Below are 22,361 nucleotides of genomic sequence, written 5' to 3'. Positions count from 1 at the left end.
GTGCAGACTGCAGAACACACATCAGTCAGTGGAAAGTTTTCTAACACATTTGTGTATCTTGTCTGTCCCCAGCTACACACTGTGGTGGTCAGAGGGAATCCTGTCCTATCTTCCTGTGGCCTATGATGAAGGTATCTTCAATATATATTATCTGTAATATCCACAGTAAAGTAACAGTCATTCTGCTGCAGATTTATCCATTTTATGAAAATGTCAAAATTTGTTCTCTGCTCGTTTAAGGTGCCCTGTAGAGCAAAAGTTCTGCTCGTATTCAGTGTTACTCACCAAAACACATTGGGTATATTTTTGAGGTCTAACAAAAGTGTTTGAAAGACATTTGAAAACCCAATTTTTTCCCCAATATTTTATATTGTTGTTCATCATTTACATCTGTTTACTAGCTAGCAGTCTTGTTCTTTCTTGAATTGTGTATCGCTACATTTGGTTATGCGCCAACGTGAAACCAACAGCAGATTGTGAATCGTGCATTTATACTGGTAAATGCACGATTCACAATCACATCCTGTTAACAAAGGATAATGCTGGTGATATTCTATATTTTTGTAATTGACAGTAAAAATTATATAACCAAAACAAAACCAACAACACATTTGTATGTCTGTCAATGCTTTCCAATTTCCCCAGCCTGTCTGTGGTTCACAGCTTCCTAATGAAAATCTTCAAAAACAAAAATATGCTTTCATTTGTATAAAAGGCCAAGTAACTTTTTAAAACAGATGGGCACTGTAGCTCATTGCAAACATCACTTAAACAGGTCTAAATAATGTATTTTTGAGGGACTAATTTTAGCTGCATATTTAGTGAGTAATTATGGCAGCAGTATGGTGTATGTGGAATTGGCTTAAAACAAAATACAGTGTGTTGTTTATCATTTGGGTCATTTGATGTGTGTTTTTAATAGTTACTGGACAACAATGGAGCCCTGTGGCACAACAACTTGTATTAGCTTTGGCTACACAGGCAATACTTTGAAGTAGGATCAGTTAATTGTTGGTTTTGGTCCTTTCATGGAACATGTTGAAAACATATCATGATCATCATAATTTGAGCATGTGGATTAATTTCTTGTAATTTTCTTTGTACTCTGTGTTTGTGTGTGTGTGGCTCCATCCGTGCATGCAGTCCCCTGTGACGACACCATGAAGAAGATCAAAGTGAAGAGAGTGAACCGTTTCGATGAGAGTACTGACATCTACACCGAATTCTTTAAACCTTATGAAATCACCTCGTTTGATGATACCTTCTGCATCGCCATGACCAACTCTGCAAGGTGGCTACACACCGATGCTAAAGAGGCACTGGGTTTAAATCTGGACTCTCTAGTAAACTGGAGATTGAAAGAAACAGTTTGTTTATTCAAGATTTAGTTTGTCATTTTCTTGTGTACTTGCATGCACAAAAAAACAAAATGCTGTTCCTCCTAGCCCACAGCGGTGCAATAACAGAAAGGATGAAGATATATATCTAAAAAGTCCCTTTAAAAAATAATAAAAACATATAAATCCCAAGAGAAAAACAACAAAAAAAGAACAAACAGTTACCAGCACAATGCATTAAAGTGCATTTAGAGAGAAAGTGCACGTCTCAGTTTGATGTTGACAGCTGGTGCATGTCAACGAGTGACCAGCACTGATGGGGGGCTTATATAATCCATTTTGCTGTCTTTTTTCCTGTCACACTGCTTTCAATGTTTCCTCTCCGGCACAGCTCCAGGCAAGGACATGGTCTCCTTTGGGCCTGCTGGGCAGGGCAGACCAAGCTCACTCAGCTGATTTAGCTCTCCCAGCCAGTATTTCTCGTAACAAAAGCCTTTGTTACGAACGTCCAAAAGAAACTGACGATCATAGACTAATTTCCCTTGCAATCCTCACGATGACACAGATGTAGACGTAGACATGGACAAAGAAATTGAACCAGATTTTGTTCATGAAAAATGCTTCTGTTAAACAATTTACCAAACATTCATTACTTATTATTGCAGTGATACTGCAGGGGTTGTTCTAATTGCTTTTCTGTCTCATCTATGTTCATAAAGGGAATTTATGCCAAAGACAGTTGGAGTGGATCCAAGCCCATTCACAGTTCGCAAGCCAGAGGAAACGGGCAAATCAGTGCTCGGGTGAGTGCATCTTAGTCTATGTATATATCCATGTTTGTGGTGTGTTTTATTTTTTTTTGCTGTAATAAATCCAATGTCACCGTGACCACATACACACGGCTTCATTTGACACAGTGTTCTCAGGTAACCAAAAACAAGGCTGCGTTCTTTTTCCTGTCTTTGTTTAGAACACACTTTGTGTGTGTGTGTGTGTGTGTGTGTGTGTGTGTGTACATTTTTAAAATGAACACTCCCACACACACATACTATTACAAATATGATTAATGCAGAGCTTCTCTTGCGTTGGAGACCTTGTGTGGCTCTGCATTATTGTAGCGGAGCTCCGGCCTCTACTCATGACCACTCCAGTGTTCTGCACTGCTTCTGTTTTTGCATTTCGATAGTAAACTATTTAGGGGAGTCATCGTGTTTATTTATGACCCAATTTCAGTGACTGACTGGCCAACTGAAAACTGGGCAAATGCCCGAGAGGCTGCCCGACTGTGGGCCGCTTGAGCCACTCAGAATGGGTCATTGCATCTGGAGTCGGACTGGCCATTGGGAGCACCGGGAGAAATCCCAGTGAGCAGGTCACTATGTGGGCCGCTTGAGCACTATTACGCAAAAACAAGAGCAAGTGTGCGGCTTGCTGCGAGAGAGATGTGTCCTCAGCCCACTTTTGTGTATTTTGTTTTGAAATTGGAGTTTTTTCTTTAATCTTGGTAAACACAATTTTTAGCCTTTAGCCCATTACCGATGAAAATTTGACCCCCCCCCCCCCCCCCACGGTTTAAAGTGTGAATTCTTCAATGCTTATTCTTCAAACATTATAATGATCAAACACATGGCTCTCATCCATCATTGTGCACTGTTTGTGTTAATTTCTGTGCCTGTGTGTGGATATTGACAGCAACAAGAGCAACAAGGAGGAGACGCTGCTCCAGAGGAAGACTGCAGCCAGTGCACCTCCTCCCCCAAGTGAGGAGGCCATCTCCAGCACCTCAGAGGACGACTCGGAGGAGGACCGCGACGACGACGGATCCGTGTCCCAGCGCTCCACCCCAATCAAACTGCTAACAGAATCTGGAGAGAGCAGCCGCACTCAAGAGGTATGAACACCAGAAGAATCTAATGAACAATGCTTGGAGATAGTTCAAACACACTTCTAGGAGAAAATGAAAACACAAGTAAAACAAAATCCTTTGTTTCCCTTCAGCACTTTATTGTCATATATAAAGGGAAAAAAAGCAGCTTATTAAATGAGATCCAATACTGATTCAAGGATATGTAATCTCCTCTAAGGACCTCAGGCTGCGTTGATGCCACCTGCTTGCATTTTGTGCCTCAAAAGTATCTTGCATTCCAATTGGAGTATGTCACCTTGATTGTATTTTCTCCTCTATTCCTCCCCCGAGTCTCCAAAAAGAAATGAGTTCTGTGTTTCTGTTTGCGTCAGACGGAAGAATAGACGTCAACCTAATCAGCTTCAATGACAGGGGTTTCCAGAGGGTTTAAATGATGTGGGTTTGTGTTAATGCTAGTTTGAGGGATAATAAGATAAAAGGTGCTGTATTAATGCCATTATTCCGCTTTTTCTCTCCATCTCCAACTCTCTATTATGCTCAACATTATCAGGATGTTGTTGGGAACTTATGGATAGTTCTTGTTTTGAATTGTGTTGCTTTCATGGGAAATTTAGCAGGGGGGTCTGTCTTCTGTGGCTTTCTCCTCCAAGGCCCAGGTATTATTAAAGCCTGTATGTAGGACATGTGCAGAGGGACATCATTTGATATGTGCTCACCTGCAGGTGGTTTGACAGCCTTAATTTTTTGATGGCTCATTTAATTTCCTCTTTCTCACCAAGTCATGTTGTTAGTCTGCTTTACAATATCAGGGCTTATTTCTGGTCAGGTCTGTGAAGAGATCTGTTGTTTGTTTTAATGCATCCTGAAAACGTTGTTCTTTTGATAGTAGTCAGTAGTGGAAAGTCGTGAGTAGTTAATAGTAGTAGCACTAAGAGTAGATTTGCTTTCTTGGAGTCTGTTCAGTTTCAGTTTTGATTTCTTTCCTTTCTTCTATAGTAAACTGCATATTTTCATCTCAAAGCCTAAAACATCTTTGCAGGTTATGTTACTGGCATTCTTGCATACTGACTAATTCCTCTCAATAGGAAAGTACTTGCATGGTAATCAAGCTGACAAGCTTCTTTTTGGGGCGGAGGCAGTGGAATAAGCTGAGAAACACATTAACATATAAACACTTTATAAAGTTGATACAGTGTCAGCTAATAGTTAGCCTACTTACAATTAGCCTAAAGTTAATTGTAAACTGTTACAGTTACTGTAACAGCCTACTTACAGTACACATCCAGAGATGGAAAAACATTAGAATTCATTTTGAGTCGTGTTTCCGGCCACCTGATGAGTATACGTCCAATATTCACTAGCTCTGATGTCGGGCAGGTAGCGGATGCCAGATGGCTGCCTGCTGTGGCTGGAAACGACATTGATGAGAGCAGTGTAACTGAACCAAAACATTCAAGTTGTAGGCCGTAAAACCAAAAACACTGAGCTGAAAGACGCTAAAACACTCTGCAGAGCTGAGGGGGAACTACAGTCAGTCGATGATTCTCTGCGGGTTCGTCTCTATGAGTGACCCCTTCCCTATTTTACATTTAATCTATTGTTGATATAAAAATATTGATTTGAGAAGATTTTAAGTTTTCTGCCGTCAAAACTAGTCTCTGAATTTTTTTTTTGCGGATTTCAACATTTAAGTTTTTTGTCTTAACATTTTGTCTTAAGTACAGAGTAAATGAAGCAAAGTACTAATGATTAAAAATTAGTCTTGAACCATTTAAGCTTGAACTATTAACACTATCGGTTGTTTTCTTGCACTAATTTTCTCTGTGGACATATTGACACAGAGAAACAATATCTTGCAAAATACTGTGGCAGGTTCTGTTCTTCAAAACTCAAATGAAACATACAGTTTGTATTTTAAACCTGGATGCATTGTATATCACAAAATACAGAGAGAAGTGAAAAAATATTCTTTTTAAGGTCACTGTATACCATCATTTTCCAGAATTGATAAATACAGTATGAGGTTCTATTGCGGCTATGTTAACTGATACCTCTCACTACAGTATATAGTTCACCATACGCAGTAATGTGTGTGTATATATATAGAGAGAGAGTGCAGTATGCTGTGTATTCGACACATTCCCAGAATCCTCCATCACTATATCGGTATCTATTTCGTGCCCCAGGTGGAGTGTTTCCATGTTTAAATTTCCTGTTGACCCAGATTCCAGATCACCGCAGGGAGAAGGAGCACATTAATCAGCACAGGTAGTAGGTCAGTGTGTCAACAGGATGATTCAAATGTACCAGGCGATGGCATCGTCCTGGAATTTCTGTGTTTATAAGAAATGTCTCTCATGTTGCATAAGGAACCTCCCTATGGAGTGTGAGCTGTTGATTGCAGCAGCCATTTAATATTAACATGGCCACAGGCATTATTTACAGCCATCGTGACACCAGCAGGAACGAGGTTTACTCCCTCTGCCCTAATTTACATAAATCATGACTCTGATTCATAAATACACTTATCAGTTCCAAAAGATGAATGTGTTTGTGGCTACAGTCCAAAGTGTTGGCTGGTGACTCCCCAACAAATCAGTGAAATGAAAGGAGCTGTATTTCTTACACTGTTTGGACATTTTGTGTGAAATTATTTAAATAGAGGATTTTTAAGGTGACCCGGTCTCACCCCATGACTCCTGCTGCTCAATAAAGCTTAGACCGCTCCAGTAGAAAGGCTCAGTGGACTACTGGGTTCCATCATACAGAAAGATGAAGTATTAAATAGGGCTGGATATGGAGTCTCAGTATGTTTTCGGTACTGACCAAAATGTGTCTCTGTATTGAAAACTGATTACCGAAAGTAGACACCTGGTGAGATTTGTAATCTTGTTTATTATTCTTTGATTATTTTTTATTTTAATCATTATTTTATTCTCTTGGTAAAGGAATAGTTTGACATTTTATGAAATACGCTTACACTGAGTATGGAGCTAAAGCCAGGAGGCGATTAGCTTAGCTAAGCAGGGGGAATCAACTAGCATTGCTCTGTCCAAAGTTTTTAAAAATGCTCACCAGCACCTCTAAAGGTTACTAATTAACATTAGAGCTGCAACTAACAATTACTCTCATTATCAATGAATCTGTGGATTATTAACTTGATTATTCGATTAGTTTTATCTCTAAAATGTCAGAAACAGGTGAAAAATGTCAATCATTGTTTTCCAGCCCAAGATGCACCCTAAGATATCTTGTTTTGTCCTGTCCAACAGTCCACAACCCAAAGAAGAAGAAGTTGAGTATCATAGAGGACTAAAAAAACAGAAAATGTTCACATTTAAGCTGGAACAAGATAAGTTTAGCATTTTTTCTTAAAAAAAAAGAAAAAAAAAAGAGTCAAATCAATGATCAAAATAGTTGGTGATTAATTTTCTGTCAATCGACTAATCGACCAATTGTTTCAGGTCTAATTAAAATGTTATATCTCGTTTGTTTACTGTGGACACAAACAGAAATGTAGAAACAACAAGTTGTGGTTTACAGGGAATTACACGCTGTAACCGGGAGCAAGGATGACAAGACTCGAGGAAGTTCCCCCTGCTTTCTGTCTTTATTTTAAGCTAATCATCTCCCGGCTATGCCTTCATGTTTTCCAGAGGGTCAAATGACAATAAGTGTCTAGAAAAATCAGTTCATATTTCTCAAAATAAGGTGGTACATGGCAGCTAGCATTAATTGCTTAGATGGGTTAATGAATATGGTAAAAATTGCCTTTATCTTTTTATGCATCGACCACAGCATCATTTATTCAAAAAAGCAAATTTGTCTCAGTTTAACTGAGCAGAGAATCTGTACAAGAGAACTTTAAACAGCCATTTTCGATCTTCACAGTTTGAAGTGAAAGCTTTCCCTCCATTCGTCTCTTTTCCCTCCTGATGTACGATGTCGTTCCCTGAGGTTTTCTCTCCTCTGTCTTTTGGAGCCTTGAGCATGAGCTGGTCATGAATATTTGGGGCTGGACAGCGAGCTCACGTGTTGGGCGCACACCCTCGCTCGCATGCGTCTCGTGTCGCTGCCTCCGAGCCTGTCCCTCAGGATGAATTGCCTGGGTGCCAGCGAGAACACAAAACTGTTGAAATATTTAAACATCAGATCATTACTACGTTTGCCATGTAATTACACATGCTCATTTCATATTCGCCTCAATATGGGCATACGTGTGCTCGCATGAGCACAGATAGATTTGCAAATGTGTGTGTGTGTGTGTATGAGCAAGTATGTGTTTACACTTAGCTCTCACACACACACTGTATGCATGTGTATGTTGCAATGTGTGTGTGTGTCCATGTACTCTCTGTTTGTTTTTGAGATTCTGTCTTTCTGTCTGTGTATATTTGTGTGTTCACAGCTGGTGTTTCTTGGACGTGGTCCTGAAACACACTCATTCGTTTCTCTCTCTCTCTCTCTCTCTCTCTCTCTCTCTCTCTCTCTCTCTCTCTCTCTCTCTCTCTCTCTCTCTCTCTCTCTCTCTCTCTCTCTCTCTCTCTCTCTCTCTCTCTCTCTCTCTCTCTCCATGCCTGCAGCTCAGATCAATACAAATACAGTGAAAATTGAATGCATTATGTTAAGCATATTGCTGCAGTGTCAGAAAACAATGGCTTAGCTGACTGCTGTAAGGCCACTCCCGTGCACGCTGTTACATAACAAGTTCTCTCGGTTCTTGTGGGTTTCAGATAGAAGGATTTTTTTTTAAATTCTTTCATATTCAAGTAATCATTTTCCTGAGGAGTCTTTGCAGGACATTTTAAACAACGTACTGTAAAGGGTCTCTGTGAAATCTTACTTAAAATACTGATATTGAGGTTAGTCTATAGTTATGAGACCTGCCTTTAGATGTAGGGTCGGATAATATGATGCTGTAAATATATTATATATATGGTGAGACAATAGAAATTTTAGATGTGAGAACAGGCAAAACTGCATTGATTTGTTGCATTAACGTGAAGAAGTACCTTGATTTGTTAAGTATTTAATACATTGTAGCAGCCAAAAACAGACATTCTCGTGAAGGTATTTTGTCAGTTTCTCGTCTGAATGTCCGGAAAACGTATTACTGTTAACATGAAATTAGAAACATGTGCCAAGAAAACACACAACATGACAAACACAATCCCTGCAATCTATCACCATGACACAAGGCAAGATTGATTCATGCTGTTTACATGAGATTCCCGCCCAACCACCAACATGTGAACACAGAAACTGAAATTCATCAGACCAGACGACGTTTTCCCGCTCTTTAGTTGTCCAGTTTCGTAAGCATGTGTACTGTGTCCTTACAGAAATGTAAACTGCCCTATTTTGCGAGAGGTGCCAATCTGCTTCAAGGTTCAATGAGTTGTGCTTTCAGAGACGTCTTTCTGTGCACTACTGTTGTACTGAACTGATAATTGATCATTATTTGCCTTCTGCATAGTGGGAAATGGCTCAATAATAAAGCTACCTTCACATAGAAATAAATCATAGAACATCCCTGTGAGGAAAACACTTAAATTAATGTAATACTAATTGGTTAGAAATTTTGTGTTTGTTTGTATGTGCTGTTGTCATCAGAGCATAGCCTCATGATGAATTATCCTTGGCAATTTGACTTTGTTTCAGGTGATTAAACCACATTAAACCATATTAAGCTCATTTTGATTTGAGGGTTTTGATTCATATATTGTGAATTAGTGTGTTTCTTACCTTAGAATGTGTCCTTAATTAAGGTTTTTTATTCTGATGTTTATTTTTTTTGTAATTTCATTTCCCCATCCACTGATTTGTAATTACTGAAAATATTTTGACTACATGATAATTTTACATAATTTTACATAATTTTACCCTGCTGCATGAATTAAAGTTTCTCATAGCCTTAGTTTACAGAATTTTGAAAATACCTATACAAGCATATAAAACATAAAAGTATATAAAATAATAAAATATTAAGTCTCATTACCTTCAGCATTTTCCATGTTTTTTGTTTAAATAAACTAAAAAATTCAATCTTGTTAAAATATAGTTACTTTTATACCATTATGAAGTCACACTGTGCCCTTCCTGCCCTTTTGCCTGCCATCTTGAACAGGTCTGACCTCTGTTATCTGATCTCTTGTTAATTATGATTATTTTGTCTCTACAAACTCCGGACACTGTGCGAGGACCCCAGGAGGGCACTGTTCCTGAGAACATGAAACCACCTCATCAGACACCAACAATCATATTATGTTCAGTTGCTTAGATTACACTCCTTGAGCCAATCTAATCAGTGGATCGGTTGTAGAGAAGCGGCTGAACCTGATAACCTTGTCTGTATGATTTTATATTTTGAGCTGCAGCCACTTGAGTCGCTGTTTGGAGGATGCGGCTGGTTGAAAAGGCCACCAAGTTTATTTGTGTGTGACGTGTAAAATTTCCATTTTTCTGTCTCGCATAACCTGTGACATCTTACCTTTCCCCTCTCACCTCTTCAGGAGATCCAGCAGCAGGCTTTGAAAGAGCCCTATGGAATCGATCTGGCCAAGTTTCCTGCTGAGGAAGACCTGCTCACCTACAAGAGGTACGACAAGACGCTTGGCCGACACACTCATACAATTGGTGTACATATTCTGGATTGATAGGCTACAGTGTACAGGGATTTTAGGACATGTAAAGTGGTAAAATAATATTGTAGTTGACATTTAGGTTTGCAAGGACATATGCTTTAACCACAAAATACAAAATCAGTTCTAAGGGATGAGAAAATATGTATATTAATGTATGTCTAATATGTTCCCCATAATTCTAAAAATGACATAAAAATGAGTAGTGAACAATAAGGAAAAACAAAGCAAACAATGGCAACAGATAGAAACCACGAGTCTTAATTAAGTCCATATGAGTCATTTTTTTAATAATCATTCTATGGAATTCAGTTTATTGATGCACTGATAAAGGCAAATATTGTAAAAAACGGTTTGCTTCACACCACATTTCCATGCATTTAAAGGTGACCTTTTTTGACCTTTTGTAGCACTATGGAGCAGTTTAATTATGAGTGAGACCCTGTTTTGTATGTCTCATGCATTTGCATCCTAGTGTGTGTGCAGGTGACAGGATACACAATCCTGCCAGTGATTTCACACTATGTCACTGATCTACAAGATCTATAACTTGTACTTTATGGTCCACATAATATATGAAAAAAATAAATGATTAATGGATGCTATAAGTCAGAGAAAATAACACATACACAATTCTGGGTACATTTTTGTTGTGTTTCATACCCACCAACTCAAGCTGACATCTGTTTGTTTGGTCTTCAGCTCTCATTATGCTGCGTGTCTAGTGTGGCTTTTTATTTATTTATTTATTTTTGTGTCATGTTGAAGCAAATGCCTGTAAATGGAAGCGCTCTGGCCTTATTTTCTGGCTGCCTCTGCCCATTACTCTGGTCTTTTTATTGTTATTGACAATGCACCCGGTGCTCAAGACAGAGAGGGGAGGAACAAGCAGTCAGTGTCAGCAGCCCCCTCAGGGTAATATGGGTCAGTTTGTACAGGTAACATTGTCAACTCTACCCTGCTTTGTGCATCACACTTCTGACCTCACTGCTCTTTGTGCACCTCTTCCTCGCTTCACCCCTGAGTTTCATTTTTTGTCTGTCCTTTTTTTTTTTTTATTTCATTCTGTCCTTTCCTCCCTGTTTGCTCTCAACAATGTTGATGAGCTATAGTGAGTAGCCATTGTCAGGCTCTGAAACTGAACACTACTATCTGTTCTTTGGATGTGAACAGCACGTTAGATATCATGTATTTGATAGAGATTTAATATCTTTTTCTCACACTCAAGTGTCCTAAACCTACTGAGGATAACTGGTCCAGTGTGGTTGTGTTTGTTTTCCATCTGTGGATTATTAAATGCACTTCATATTTTAGCAAATGTGACACCTCACATAAAATGTGACCCACTGTCAGGACCATTCATTTGAATTTGCATGTCGTGAACCAATTCAGATTTACCATAAATGTTTATGATAGTCAGCTTTATTGTTTTTATTCTTCTTCTACTTACTTTTTTTGGGGGGGGGGATTGGAATTCATGTTTTGATCTTTCTTGATTTTGTATCTTGACATATGGATATGGAGGATTAAATAAAAAACTTTTTTTAGGGCATTTTTTAAGATCGTATTGACAACTGCTGAGGTGCCATTGAGCAAAACATTGAATCCTTTTCAGCTTAAGCAGAGTTTTATAAGCTATTATGATATATGTATAAAATAGGGGAAATTAGAAATAAATGCCCGTTTCTGATAATAGACTGTCTCAAATAAAAGCCTTGTCCTCTCCTCAAACTGAAACTCATGCAGTCTAATACAACAGTCCTGCAATTAACTCTTACCCTCATTAAAATGTTCAGTTTTTGTTGAGGTACGGATTCAACCCTATGGTCATTTTTGGAGTGTCAATGATGTGATATCACACCAAACTCTTCAAATGCAGCTACACTAACATTTGACAGCAGAAAAAAAAATCAATCAAAATAATCAAATCAAACCTGGAAGTTGCTTGTTGTTCTCCTGATCATATTCTTCATATATAAATTTCTCATCCTGTTTTTCCATACCATAAATTTATCTTGGTCTATTCACACAACATCTATTGCATATCTGTCTGTCCTGGGAGAGGGATCCCTTCATCTGTTGCTCTTTTCTTGAGGTTTCTTCCATTTTTTTTTTCCTGTCAAAGGGTTTTTTGGGAGGGTATTTTTTCCTTATTTGTATCAAGGGTCTGAGCATAGAGGATGTTGTATACTAAAGCCCCCTCAGGCAAATTTGTTTGTGATAAAAAAAAAAAAAAAAAAAAACTGAAGGTACCCCATCCACGGCAGAGCTTCCCTCCTGGGTGCCAGCTGGTGCAGGGTAAACCAAAAAATCAATATTCCAGCACACACCAGGATACTAGGATTGACAGTTTTTATTAACAGATTTAAAAACAAAAAGGAGCGATCTACACGTTTCACATGTTGCTTCATCAGATTCGCTCTGTCGCATTGTTATTTGTGATATCAGGCTACACTATATGAATAAAAATTGACTTCACTTGACTTGAAATGCTGCTGGGTCACCTGGAGGAGTGTGTATGATGCTGAAAGACTTAAAACACCTGATGATTCCAGGAACATCACTTGTGGTGTATTTGCATACCGCTTAACCTAGTTTTATGTTAATCCCCCATAATTCAAGAGCTAGATCTTCTTTAAAAACTCATCATTTTGCATCGATTTTCTACACATGAAGCATACTGTTGAAAAGAGACCAATAAATCTTAGTCTCCTAATAGTGGTCTCAACAGAACAGGATGCAATGCAAACACAAGACACGTTGCATTTTGAATATAGACGTAACTCTCTGTGTTTCTGAAAAAAATGTCCATGTTCTCTATTACTATTTTATTCCGTTATCCTTATCGCTATCCTTATTGATCTGCTGGTTCAAGAATGATCTCTGCATGTGGAGAGATGTCTAACAAAGTGACGGTAGACAGACTAAAATTAGCATCTGCACATTTTTTTAAAAAAAATGTTACAGGCTGATGACATGGCCATGACATGACAATGACAATAAATGAATTTACTAAAAAACACCTGCTGATTAGTTTTACTTGCAACTTTCATATCTTATATCTGTGAGTCTGATGGTAGGCATAGTTTTGACACGTGATTGAAGCAGGGGAATGGACTTTTAAAAAATCCAAATTGTAGTGAAGGATGTTGTTCATATCCTCCTACTGTAGTGGCACATAATGAGAATGAAAGTGCATTCATTATTGAGGATGGAAGTTGGAACGGCTCCAAAGATGTTAGCTGCGGCCAGAGCTCTGCTAATCAATGCATTAATATTAAAAATCATAAGCAAGAGCCAGAGGGGATCTCTCAACTATTGAATATTATTGTGTCTTTGTGAGAGAAAAATGACCCACAGGGAAATACGAGATTTGATGATGATGTGTTTTGAACCTTGGAGACATGGTTAGCTCATCTCTAACTGTTTGTATTGAAAAATAGACCTCAGATTAAAGATTACGTTTATAGCCCTAATGGCACTGTTACCCAATGATCTTTAGTTAATTGCTCTTCATTTGATGGAGATGGAATGAGCAGCAAGTGGACAAACACGTGTACAGTTTGTGTGTGTACTGTACATGTCTGGCTTTTTTTGCAGGAATATTCACCTTTTTCATTTCGTGTGTGTGTTTCTGCAGGTTTGCACATCTGGGCGAGAGCCAGCACAGGGTGGAGAGAACTGAGCACATAAACCTGGCAAACATCAGCTGCTTGTGAGTAAAACATGTGGCACATTAACCCAAACACACACACACACACACACACACACACACACACACACACACACACACACACACACACACACACAGAAAAAACTAAATATGAACCCAAACTCAATAATCCTCACTCATGTGTAATGTTAAGCATTATGCAATATTCGTTTGTAGTCATGACCTGACCCTTTTAACGCTTACATACCATTTAGGTCAAATTTGACCCATGTTGACTTTTGAAAGCAATAAAAACACCCTAAATTACATTCTTTAAGCCTGAAATTATATGACTTTTCCTAAAGTGGCCCAGAATATACAAAAATGGAAATATTAATGGAAATTATTTTTGCTCAGCTGGTAAAACTTTTTGCACGTAGAGGGTTTGACCTGTATTTATTCAAAGGGATCTTGACACTGTCACAAGAACTGCCCATGTCCCCACCATATTGCTACATTTGCCAGGGTTCCCACCAAGGCAGGCTCCAGTAGACCTTTGAGGTGTTACGGGGGAGTCTTGTAACAGTGAAAGAGTGAAACTGTGCATAGGCATTATCATATATGGTGAACACACAAATTTGGTATAGGGACTTATTATAAAGGAATACTTGAGCCAAGTCAAAAATGACCCACTCCATACTGTGAAGGGTCAGAATATGAACAGCATGTAAGGGTTAAATACCACTCGACATTTCCAGTAGCCTTGGGACAAGTGAACAAGGTTGCTCGCTCTAAGTGGTCTCCAGAGAGGTTTCCAGCTATGCACTCTTTAATCTTAATCTCTTATAATCAACCACTCTTTCTTTAGTTCTTGTAATCCCAGCTGTTTCCCAGTCAGTCCACACTGTGCCTTCCTGCTCACTGCAGGGCAGGTCCACGGGGTTATAGACATAGTGTTTTGTTTTTTTTTCCTCTCAGACTGATTCAAAATTCAGCCACATGTGGAATGGCAATGTGCAGCACTACAGAATTATAAGCAGTCTCCCTCTTTGTCTTGCTATCTTTCTTTATAGCTCCAACTTTCTCACAGACTTGCACTCACACAGCATCTCAATGACAAAATGGCCCTTTTACTCACTTCCTCTCACACATATACTGCACATGTCTGCTTTGCTAATGTTGCAGCTCCACTGGGACTCAAATCAAACAGGTTCCAGTGTTTTTTCTGTAATCATAGTGATAAAAAAAAGAGAGTAATGAGGAAATTTGAATGCAGACACAGCACACACAGACTCTAGTGAGTTCACTTGCATGACTAATAGACTAATCTAGTGCTTTACAGATTAACACTACCCTTCACATTTGCACAAATTAATGTTAATGCAAGGGAATATTCCCTAATATTTCCATATTTCAGGACACAGAAAGTCCATAGCATACAGAAAGTCCTCAGTTGTCCAATTTTTACATGCCAATAAAGGCAAAAAACAGCAGTGGTCTTCCTAAAAATATAAATCCAACTCAAGAAAAATAACCTATTAAACTCCACTCAACATGAGAGATGCCTAACCGAAGGCTTTTGAGGGAGAAAGGGCTGAGTGACAGCAGAGGCGTGAAAGGGAAAAAAATTGATTTTAGTGTTTTTCTCTAAAAATATATCCAGGTGGACCACACCGACTTTGGTCTTTGGCTGAGTGCATCATAACAGAATGCAACATAAATAGAGATGGGTGAAATGATGCTTGTGCAGAATAATTATCAAAACTGTAAAGTAAGGGCAAATATGTCCACATGACAGTTATTTTTCTTCATCTTCTTCATGTTGCACATACTACTCTTTGTGAAAGCCTAGTTTAGAAGTGCGGAAGAAAAAGCGCTTTCTGTTTGTACAGGATTCACTGTTGACCAGCTTTGTAATAAAAGAAGCATGTGTTTGAACGTTGAAGGCAGAAGCTATCCATTTTATACCAAGATCAGCTTTAACATATAAACAAGACTAAGAGTCAGCCATGCTAGTGGTTCTGTGAGGCTCTACTAAGGCACAGCAGAGCTTTGAGCTAAATACTAACGTTAGCATGCTAATATGCTCAAAATGACAATGCTAACATGGTTATGTTAAGCAGGGTTGTTTACCATGTTAGCATGCTAACATGTGCTAATTGGCACTAAACACAAGTCCAGCTGAGAGACTCATGGGAATATCATTAGTTTTGCAGGTACAAAGAATTGGACAAATTGAAAATTGGACCTGCTGGTGGTGCTATAAAGGAAACATGAGGGCATCATCAAAGTCAGTCGGATCCATCCTCTGGGAACCATGATTGTATTTGCAACATTTCATGGCAGTCCATCCAATAGTTGAGATATTTTAGTCTGGTACAAAGCTGCCAACCAGCTGACCAATCAACCGACATTAGCATCCGTAGAGCTATGCCACCAACATGGCTATGAATAATTTCCAAGTACTTGATGATGTACTGCTGTGCTGTAAGTGTGAAAGAGAGCAGATTTTACATACTGTACATATTCAGTCTCTATCAGGACTGTGCTGCTGTCATTAGTAATAAAGACATTGATATGACCCAGGCCTGACAGGTACATTAATTACTAGCTGGACGTTCTTCTTATAATGATGATAAGATGGAAATTGGTGACTTGAGGAAAGGATGTTGGATATATTTCCTTTGTGTTGTGGATGTATTTTATGCTCCCTACTCTATAGCCTTGTTTGACATTCTTTGAACATGTGACTGCATACACAGTACATGTTTTCTCAAGTGAAAAAAAAAAATTGGCACAGTTGGAAGTTATTATCCGTCACAAAAAGGTGGCATACAGATATTTTATTGTGTGTTGGAGCTCAGCCAGCAGGGAGTCTTTTTCAATCTTTTCAATCCAACGTCATACCTTGTTCAGTTTGCATCTCACTTTGTCTGCCAATGACTTCCCCTTTCATCACTCTGGCCACTCATTAGTCCGTCTGTCCATTATTGGCATCCTCATGTTAGGTCCACAAGGTCTTGCAGGTGTGTCTGTTGTGCAACAGTACTATTTTAAAATGCTGTTACCGCAACTGCTGTGTTTTCGCTCGTGTCACCTCCCTCCGTGTAGCTCCCCCATTGATCCATCAGGTAAAAGCAAAGCTGACTCAATTTCTGGCGATAAAAGCTGAAATGATATTAATACTCTGGCAGATTCCTGCTGAGAAGCATCAGTGAGGTGTGGTGATTTGTTTTCTTCTAGATTATGATAAGAGCTTTTAGTCATAGATCCACTATGTATTATAAGATTGATTATTTAAATGTGCTTAATAGTTTAATGAGTGGATTTAATGAAACTGAGTAATGAGTGTTATGGTTAACTTAAAGTCTGTGTAAAGGAAAATTAGAGATTTCCTTTCAAACACATTATACATAACTGCTGAGAACACGCAAAAAGACTGTGAACTGTGTGTGAGTTAGAGCGTTAAACTGTTTTTCACCATTTACATGTTCAGGATTTTTTGGGCGGCCCTGAAATTGTCGCGTAGAGGGGTGACTAGCTGTAATTACTTCACCCCCGTAGTTTAGGCCTCTGGCCATGGACCGTCTAGTCTCCGTCCAGAGGGAGAGCATTTGCCGGGCAGCACTTCACCAAAAGCACAGCGTGAGAGGCTTTTGCGCCAAGGGTGACAGCCACAATGAGGGCGCCAAGGACTTTTCAGCAGTGAGTAGCAAGTAGCAAGTGAGTAATGTTAAGTGCACCGAACTCCAATGAAAAAAAACGACAATTTAATATAATGATGATTGGTGATGGATCGCTTGTTGGTCTCATGACCCTTGCTGTGGTCATAGTGGTCCGTGGCAGTTTTTAGCTTTCACTACTTTCCAATGGACACATCCATCTTTCTTGCACTGGGCAGTTGTCTAATATATTTCACAAAACATACATACATAAATATCCAATTTTCAGACCATCATGTCTACAACAAAATTCATAAATTACTAGTAAAGTATGTGTAATTGTAAACTTATAGAGAAATGACAGTTAAAACTAATTCAGTAGTCCATCTTGGCTTTTTTCCAAGCTTTTGAACCAAACTAAAAACCTCAACATTAAACAGTCATTCAAATTTTTGGCTTTTTTCATGAAATTTTATGTAAAACCAACACTCCTAAGTCATCATACTGTGTACTGTATTATATTGTGCATAATATCCAAATTTGCTCATGCCTTTTCCTGCTTTCATTTAGCTTTAATTGCATTGAACCCTTACATTAACAGTTGTGATTGAGACGTGAAATTATTTAATGAGAAGTTTTGGCGCAAAAAGGCTTTCACATCCTTTGAAGTTCAAGGCAAGAACAGATCCTGGCAGTGTGTACTGCAGGAGGGCGTCCCAGTCTGCCTGAACATAGCAAAAAACATGTGCATCTTTGGTTCTGGGTTGCGTCGGGTGCTTGGACTCAGGTTGCAGGTCTAGTTATAGCTTTAATTACTTCACCTCTGTAGTTGAGGACTCCATGATGAAACTTACTGAGTTCATAATTAATCTCAAGGTTTCTTTTGAGTTACCGCTGCTGTGGCCCTGATACAGTCCATCATCAAGGAGGCACATTTAAAATGCAGCCATGTGTCTGGGCAGCCTCTCACTGGGGCCTCAGCTGCTGTTGAACTAGCTGACTGAGTGGGTGACCTGACAAGCATGCAGTTGATAATCCACCCTGAGGATGATGAGACATGCTTTATAGTCTAGCTTCTGCGAAAATATGAGTAATTCCTCTGTAAAAGCGTCCTTCTCTGCCGTCCTCGTGTTGTTTCCATTAACAGCCCTCTTAATGACTCGCTCTCTCCAGCAGATTTTCACTGGATGCTGTTGGTTGAATTATCTGGTCATCTATAGATAGTTACCATTTTTTCCCTGATGTGAAAATTAAACTTCATGACTCACAACGTGATTTGTCTAAAATAAGTTCTTCAATCCATGATTTGAACATGAACGTGTCTTTGTCTCTTTCTCTCAGGAAGCCGGTTTCTTGCTTTCCAGACGACAGCATCTACGCCGTTTCTCCCCCACAGGTGGACAGAGATAGCCGCCAAGTGTTTGAGAGCCACGTGATGATAGGCCAGGGCCAGGTGAGGGCACTGTGCAGGGACGACATGTTGATGTACAGGGAGTATGTCAAGAACAGATACATGTGAGGCACAGACAACATGGGATGGATTTCTGTTACCAATATCCATTTTCAAGATCATCTACTTGAACTTTCCAACTTCAAGATTCAGTTTACGATTTTCTTTGTGGCTCTAAGATAAAACAAGAGAAGATTTGTCGCATCATCAAATCATTTTGCACCAACTATCTTCCTCTTGGATTTTTCATTCTTTCTGCTGGGAGAAAACTGTTTATAATGAAGATAATGGTGCAAAAACAACCAATATGTCCCAAAATTATGCCTGAATTGATTTTTTTTTTTCCTTTTTTATGAAAGTCATTTGAGTGTTTTAATTGTTTATTCCAGTTACTTTTTATTCATACAGACATGCCTTAACAGACTACCTATATGGTGCTTTTTATTTGTTATTTCCTGATGGTTCAATTTTAATTTCAACTTTTTTAGAGGAAAGTTTATTTAACTATAGTAGATGTAAATCTCAAACATGTAAATTGATGTAAATTGTTTTGAATCTTAAATATTGAAGGCGTTAATATAATGGTAGGCCTGAAGTGTCCTACCTCAGTGACAGATGTTCTTCAGGTTTTGATTTTTTGTTTTTATTCCTTTTGTTGAATCAGTTTCATGTCATTTGACCATTTAAAATTACTAAAAAAAAAGCCGTGTCATGAATATACTGTACATACACTGAAAACAATGTTGACCAACAGTCTAACATGATGTAAGTTGTACAAATAAATGAATGTCCAGGCAATACTCTTTTTTTTTCCACTATGCAATAGAATAAAACCTGAATTTTGTTGTTTCTCTGTAGATGAAAGTCATTACTAATAGCTTGATATTTTAGATTTTATCAGCTCCATTGTAAGTTTATGTGATTGTCGGCTGTTTTTTTTACAAATGCATCTCTGAGATGTCAGGTGATTTATTGTGTACAGTAGTTCTTAAATTAAACATTTATTTATTAAATTTGTGTGACAGATTGGGTTGCTGTTGCAAATGAGCAGTTTTCTTCACTCTATATATTTCACTTTTCTACTTTCATGTCGGAGCTCCGTTTTTCTTCATTTCTTGTACATGCTAAACTGAATATTGTTCCTCACATGCAGTCTCTGTAATTGTTCTTCATCTCTCTCGCTCTCAACTGTCAGTTCTTCTTTCTCTGCTTCCTTTTTCACCCATTACTGTATGTTCTATCTGTCACACTTTCACCTTTCTCTCTCGCACACTCTCCTAGTACTCCGCTTTCAACCACAGGTGTCAGGAAATGTGATGAAGACTGTGTTACACAAACAGTCGGCACACTGACTGACCACTGACTGCTGCATCTGTGCCTCGTGAGCTTGAAGGTGGAAGGGAGGGAGGGAGGGAGGGAGGGAGCAGAGGACTTTTGCTTCAGCATGTGATGGAGAATGGCAGGGGAATTCAAGAAAAATAGTTTTTTCAGTGTATTTGAAACCATATTAACTCAAGACAGTAAAGCATGGAGAGGAGAAAATGTTCATCTTCCATTTTTAAAAAAAAAAAAAACTCTCCAGCACTATCACCATAATTATAGCACTGGGAGATGTTGAGAGTGCACTACAGATATCTAGAATACAATCCAGTAATAAAGCATCTCAGTGACAAGAGCCTCTCAGCTGAATCAGGAGGCTTCTTTTACCCTTTCTATGTTATGTGCTAGAGAGGAATACAGATCAAGTCAGGCTGCTTTGTTTTTGTTCTTCCCGGGATTCATTGATTGGTGTCTGATGGTTCCTGATAATGTCCAAATTTGGTTTGCTAAAAAGAAGAGAGTGATCGTGAGTACATAAAGTTACCCAGCCTACCATCACTTTTGAGTGCAACCTCCCATTATCCAGTTTCCATGATGTAACGTCAGTTTCATCTCCTCCACAGCAGGCTGAATCCTTGTTTTCTAACTAGTAAATTAAACTCAACTGCAGTTTATATACATGGCTAGTTTTCTTGATAGTGGAATATTTTGGAAACCCTAATGTATGGTCTAAGGAACGTCAGGGGTCTTCTGTCCAAATGGAATTCTAAAGAAATTCCCAGAAAAAAAAAGATCAATAGGTTCAATTTTGCAATTATTAGAGTTCCTGAATGATGGCACAATGCACATGGCATGTGCAAGAACAAAGGAAACTGGCTGAGTTGGAGTCATTTTTTCTAAGCTTCAAGCCCCTCTCCACTCAAAAAAATATTTTTCTACTTGGTCTTTCAACTGGATGATGCATGTGCAGAGTTTGACGCTAGAAGGTTGTTTTCACATTCATCTGCTGAAGAGGGAACGTTCCTCTGTGCTCACCTTCAAGTGGCGTTAAAGGTGCATACCTTTGAGCATGATTCATGACATCCCAACTAGTTTGGAGCCAATCCTGGCCCAGTATGCATCTTTACGTACATGTGATGTGGAAACTTGAAGCCTCCAGCACATATAGACTGAATGGGCCTTTCAGTGAAGTAGGAGACATCTTGTGTCCAGCAGTTAAACTTTGAAAAATGAACAATATTTGCAAATTCATAGATTCTGTATTTTTCAATGAGGTAGAAGAAGTAGAATTAATTTCAATTTTTAAGAGGGTTAATTAAACCTTTTAGTGAAAAAAACAAATTAGGTACAAATTATTATTCAATGTGTTTTAAAATATGTCTGGAGGGGGCATACAAATGAGGTCTAGGAGAGCCTCTGGTATTAGAAATACTGAGCCCAGTATTTTACTTAATATTTATTAAGGTAATGTCTATAATTATGTTTGTTCAGGAATGTGAACAAGGGTTTGAAACATGTCAGATGATGTACTTTGGTTATTTAAATATGCATATTTGAATGAATATGTGTCACTATTGATTTTGGTCTTATATACTGTAGATATTATGGTGGTCATTCAAGTAACACTAGATTTCTGTTTATCTCCCTACATGAAAGACTGAATGTTGTTTCAAAGAGTTCTCAACATTGCCACCGAAATTATTATGGTTTAAAACTAACCATAACTAACTAAATATACTCTTTAAAAAAAAACACATATTGACTCTAAAGAATATCATAATCAGCCTTAATACAAGCTGAATCAGACAACAACATTTCTGGATATGTTTTCTCAGCTCTCTACCTTATGTGATACCCACAGTGGTGGAATTTTTGCCAGATTACATATTGTATAACATACAGTACACTGATTTATTTTTCCTTTTTCTTCAGATACATCACCTCTTCTTTACAACCAGTGCTTAATTTCTGAGCACAATCCTCAAAACTCATTTGATTTTCAGCAATTAGCAATGTAATTATCATAAATTTGAGGTTATGATAACATCTTCAGCAGGTCAGATGCATTTATCAGATTATGTGACTATTCCTTTGTGAGCGATCCACTCTTGTGTCAAGTGTATGTGTCCCTGAGTGAATACAAATGTGTCTTTTGTGAGAAATAGGTCAAGTCTGTGAGTACTTTTAGTTGTTAAGTAAATATGTCCCAGCAATCATTGTTTTTTTTCAGCTGTTACAGACACATTTTATCTTTGTTTTCGCCTCCTGTATTGCTGATCTCCCCTCATACATCCACTTGCCTCCTTTACTGCATAGATGTTTTACCACTTTTCATTTCAACCTGTCGAACTGTGACCCTTCAAATATTTCTAATCTTGCTTGTCATTTGTTTGTCTAGCCAGAATACCATCTTAAATTGTAGCACTGCAAAC

At 38.4% G+C, this 22,361-nt stretch overlaps 1 protein-coding gene across 1 annotated transcript in view; it reads left to right on the top strand.

The window, feature by feature from the left end:
* The window catches only part of fig4a (FIG4 phosphoinositide 5-phosphatase a), a 51,827-nt gene extending 32,205 nt beyond the window's left edge, over positions 1-19,622 (top strand). Inside the window, exons 18-24 of the mRNA XM_044376266.1 lie at positions 73-131; positions 1,144-1,291; positions 2,057-2,140; positions 3,030-3,228; positions 9,717-9,802; positions 13,486-13,560; positions 18,501-19,622. Of these exons, the coding sequence (XP_044232201.1) occupies positions 73-131; positions 1,144-1,291; positions 2,057-2,140; positions 3,030-3,228; positions 9,717-9,802; positions 13,486-13,560; positions 18,501-18,678 (829 nt within the window). The 3' untranslated portion in view covers positions 18,679-19,622. The remainder of the gene's footprint in view (positions 1-72; positions 132-1,143; positions 1,292-2,056; positions 2,141-3,029; positions 3,229-9,716; positions 9,803-13,485; positions 13,561-18,500) is intronic.
* The last annotated feature ends 2,739 nt before the right edge of the window (positions 19,623-22,361 follow it).

The sequence above is a fragment of the Thunnus albacares genome, chromosome 16, assembly GCF_914725855.1.
Source record: "Thunnus albacares chromosome 16, fThuAlb1.1, whole genome shotgun sequence".
NCBI classification, from domain to species: domain Eukaryota; kingdom Metazoa; phylum Chordata; class Actinopteri; order Scombriformes; family Scombridae; genus Thunnus; species Thunnus albacares.
The sequence above is the reverse complement of the archived record's forward strand: the minus strand, read 5'-3'. Positions and strand labels throughout refer to the sequence as shown.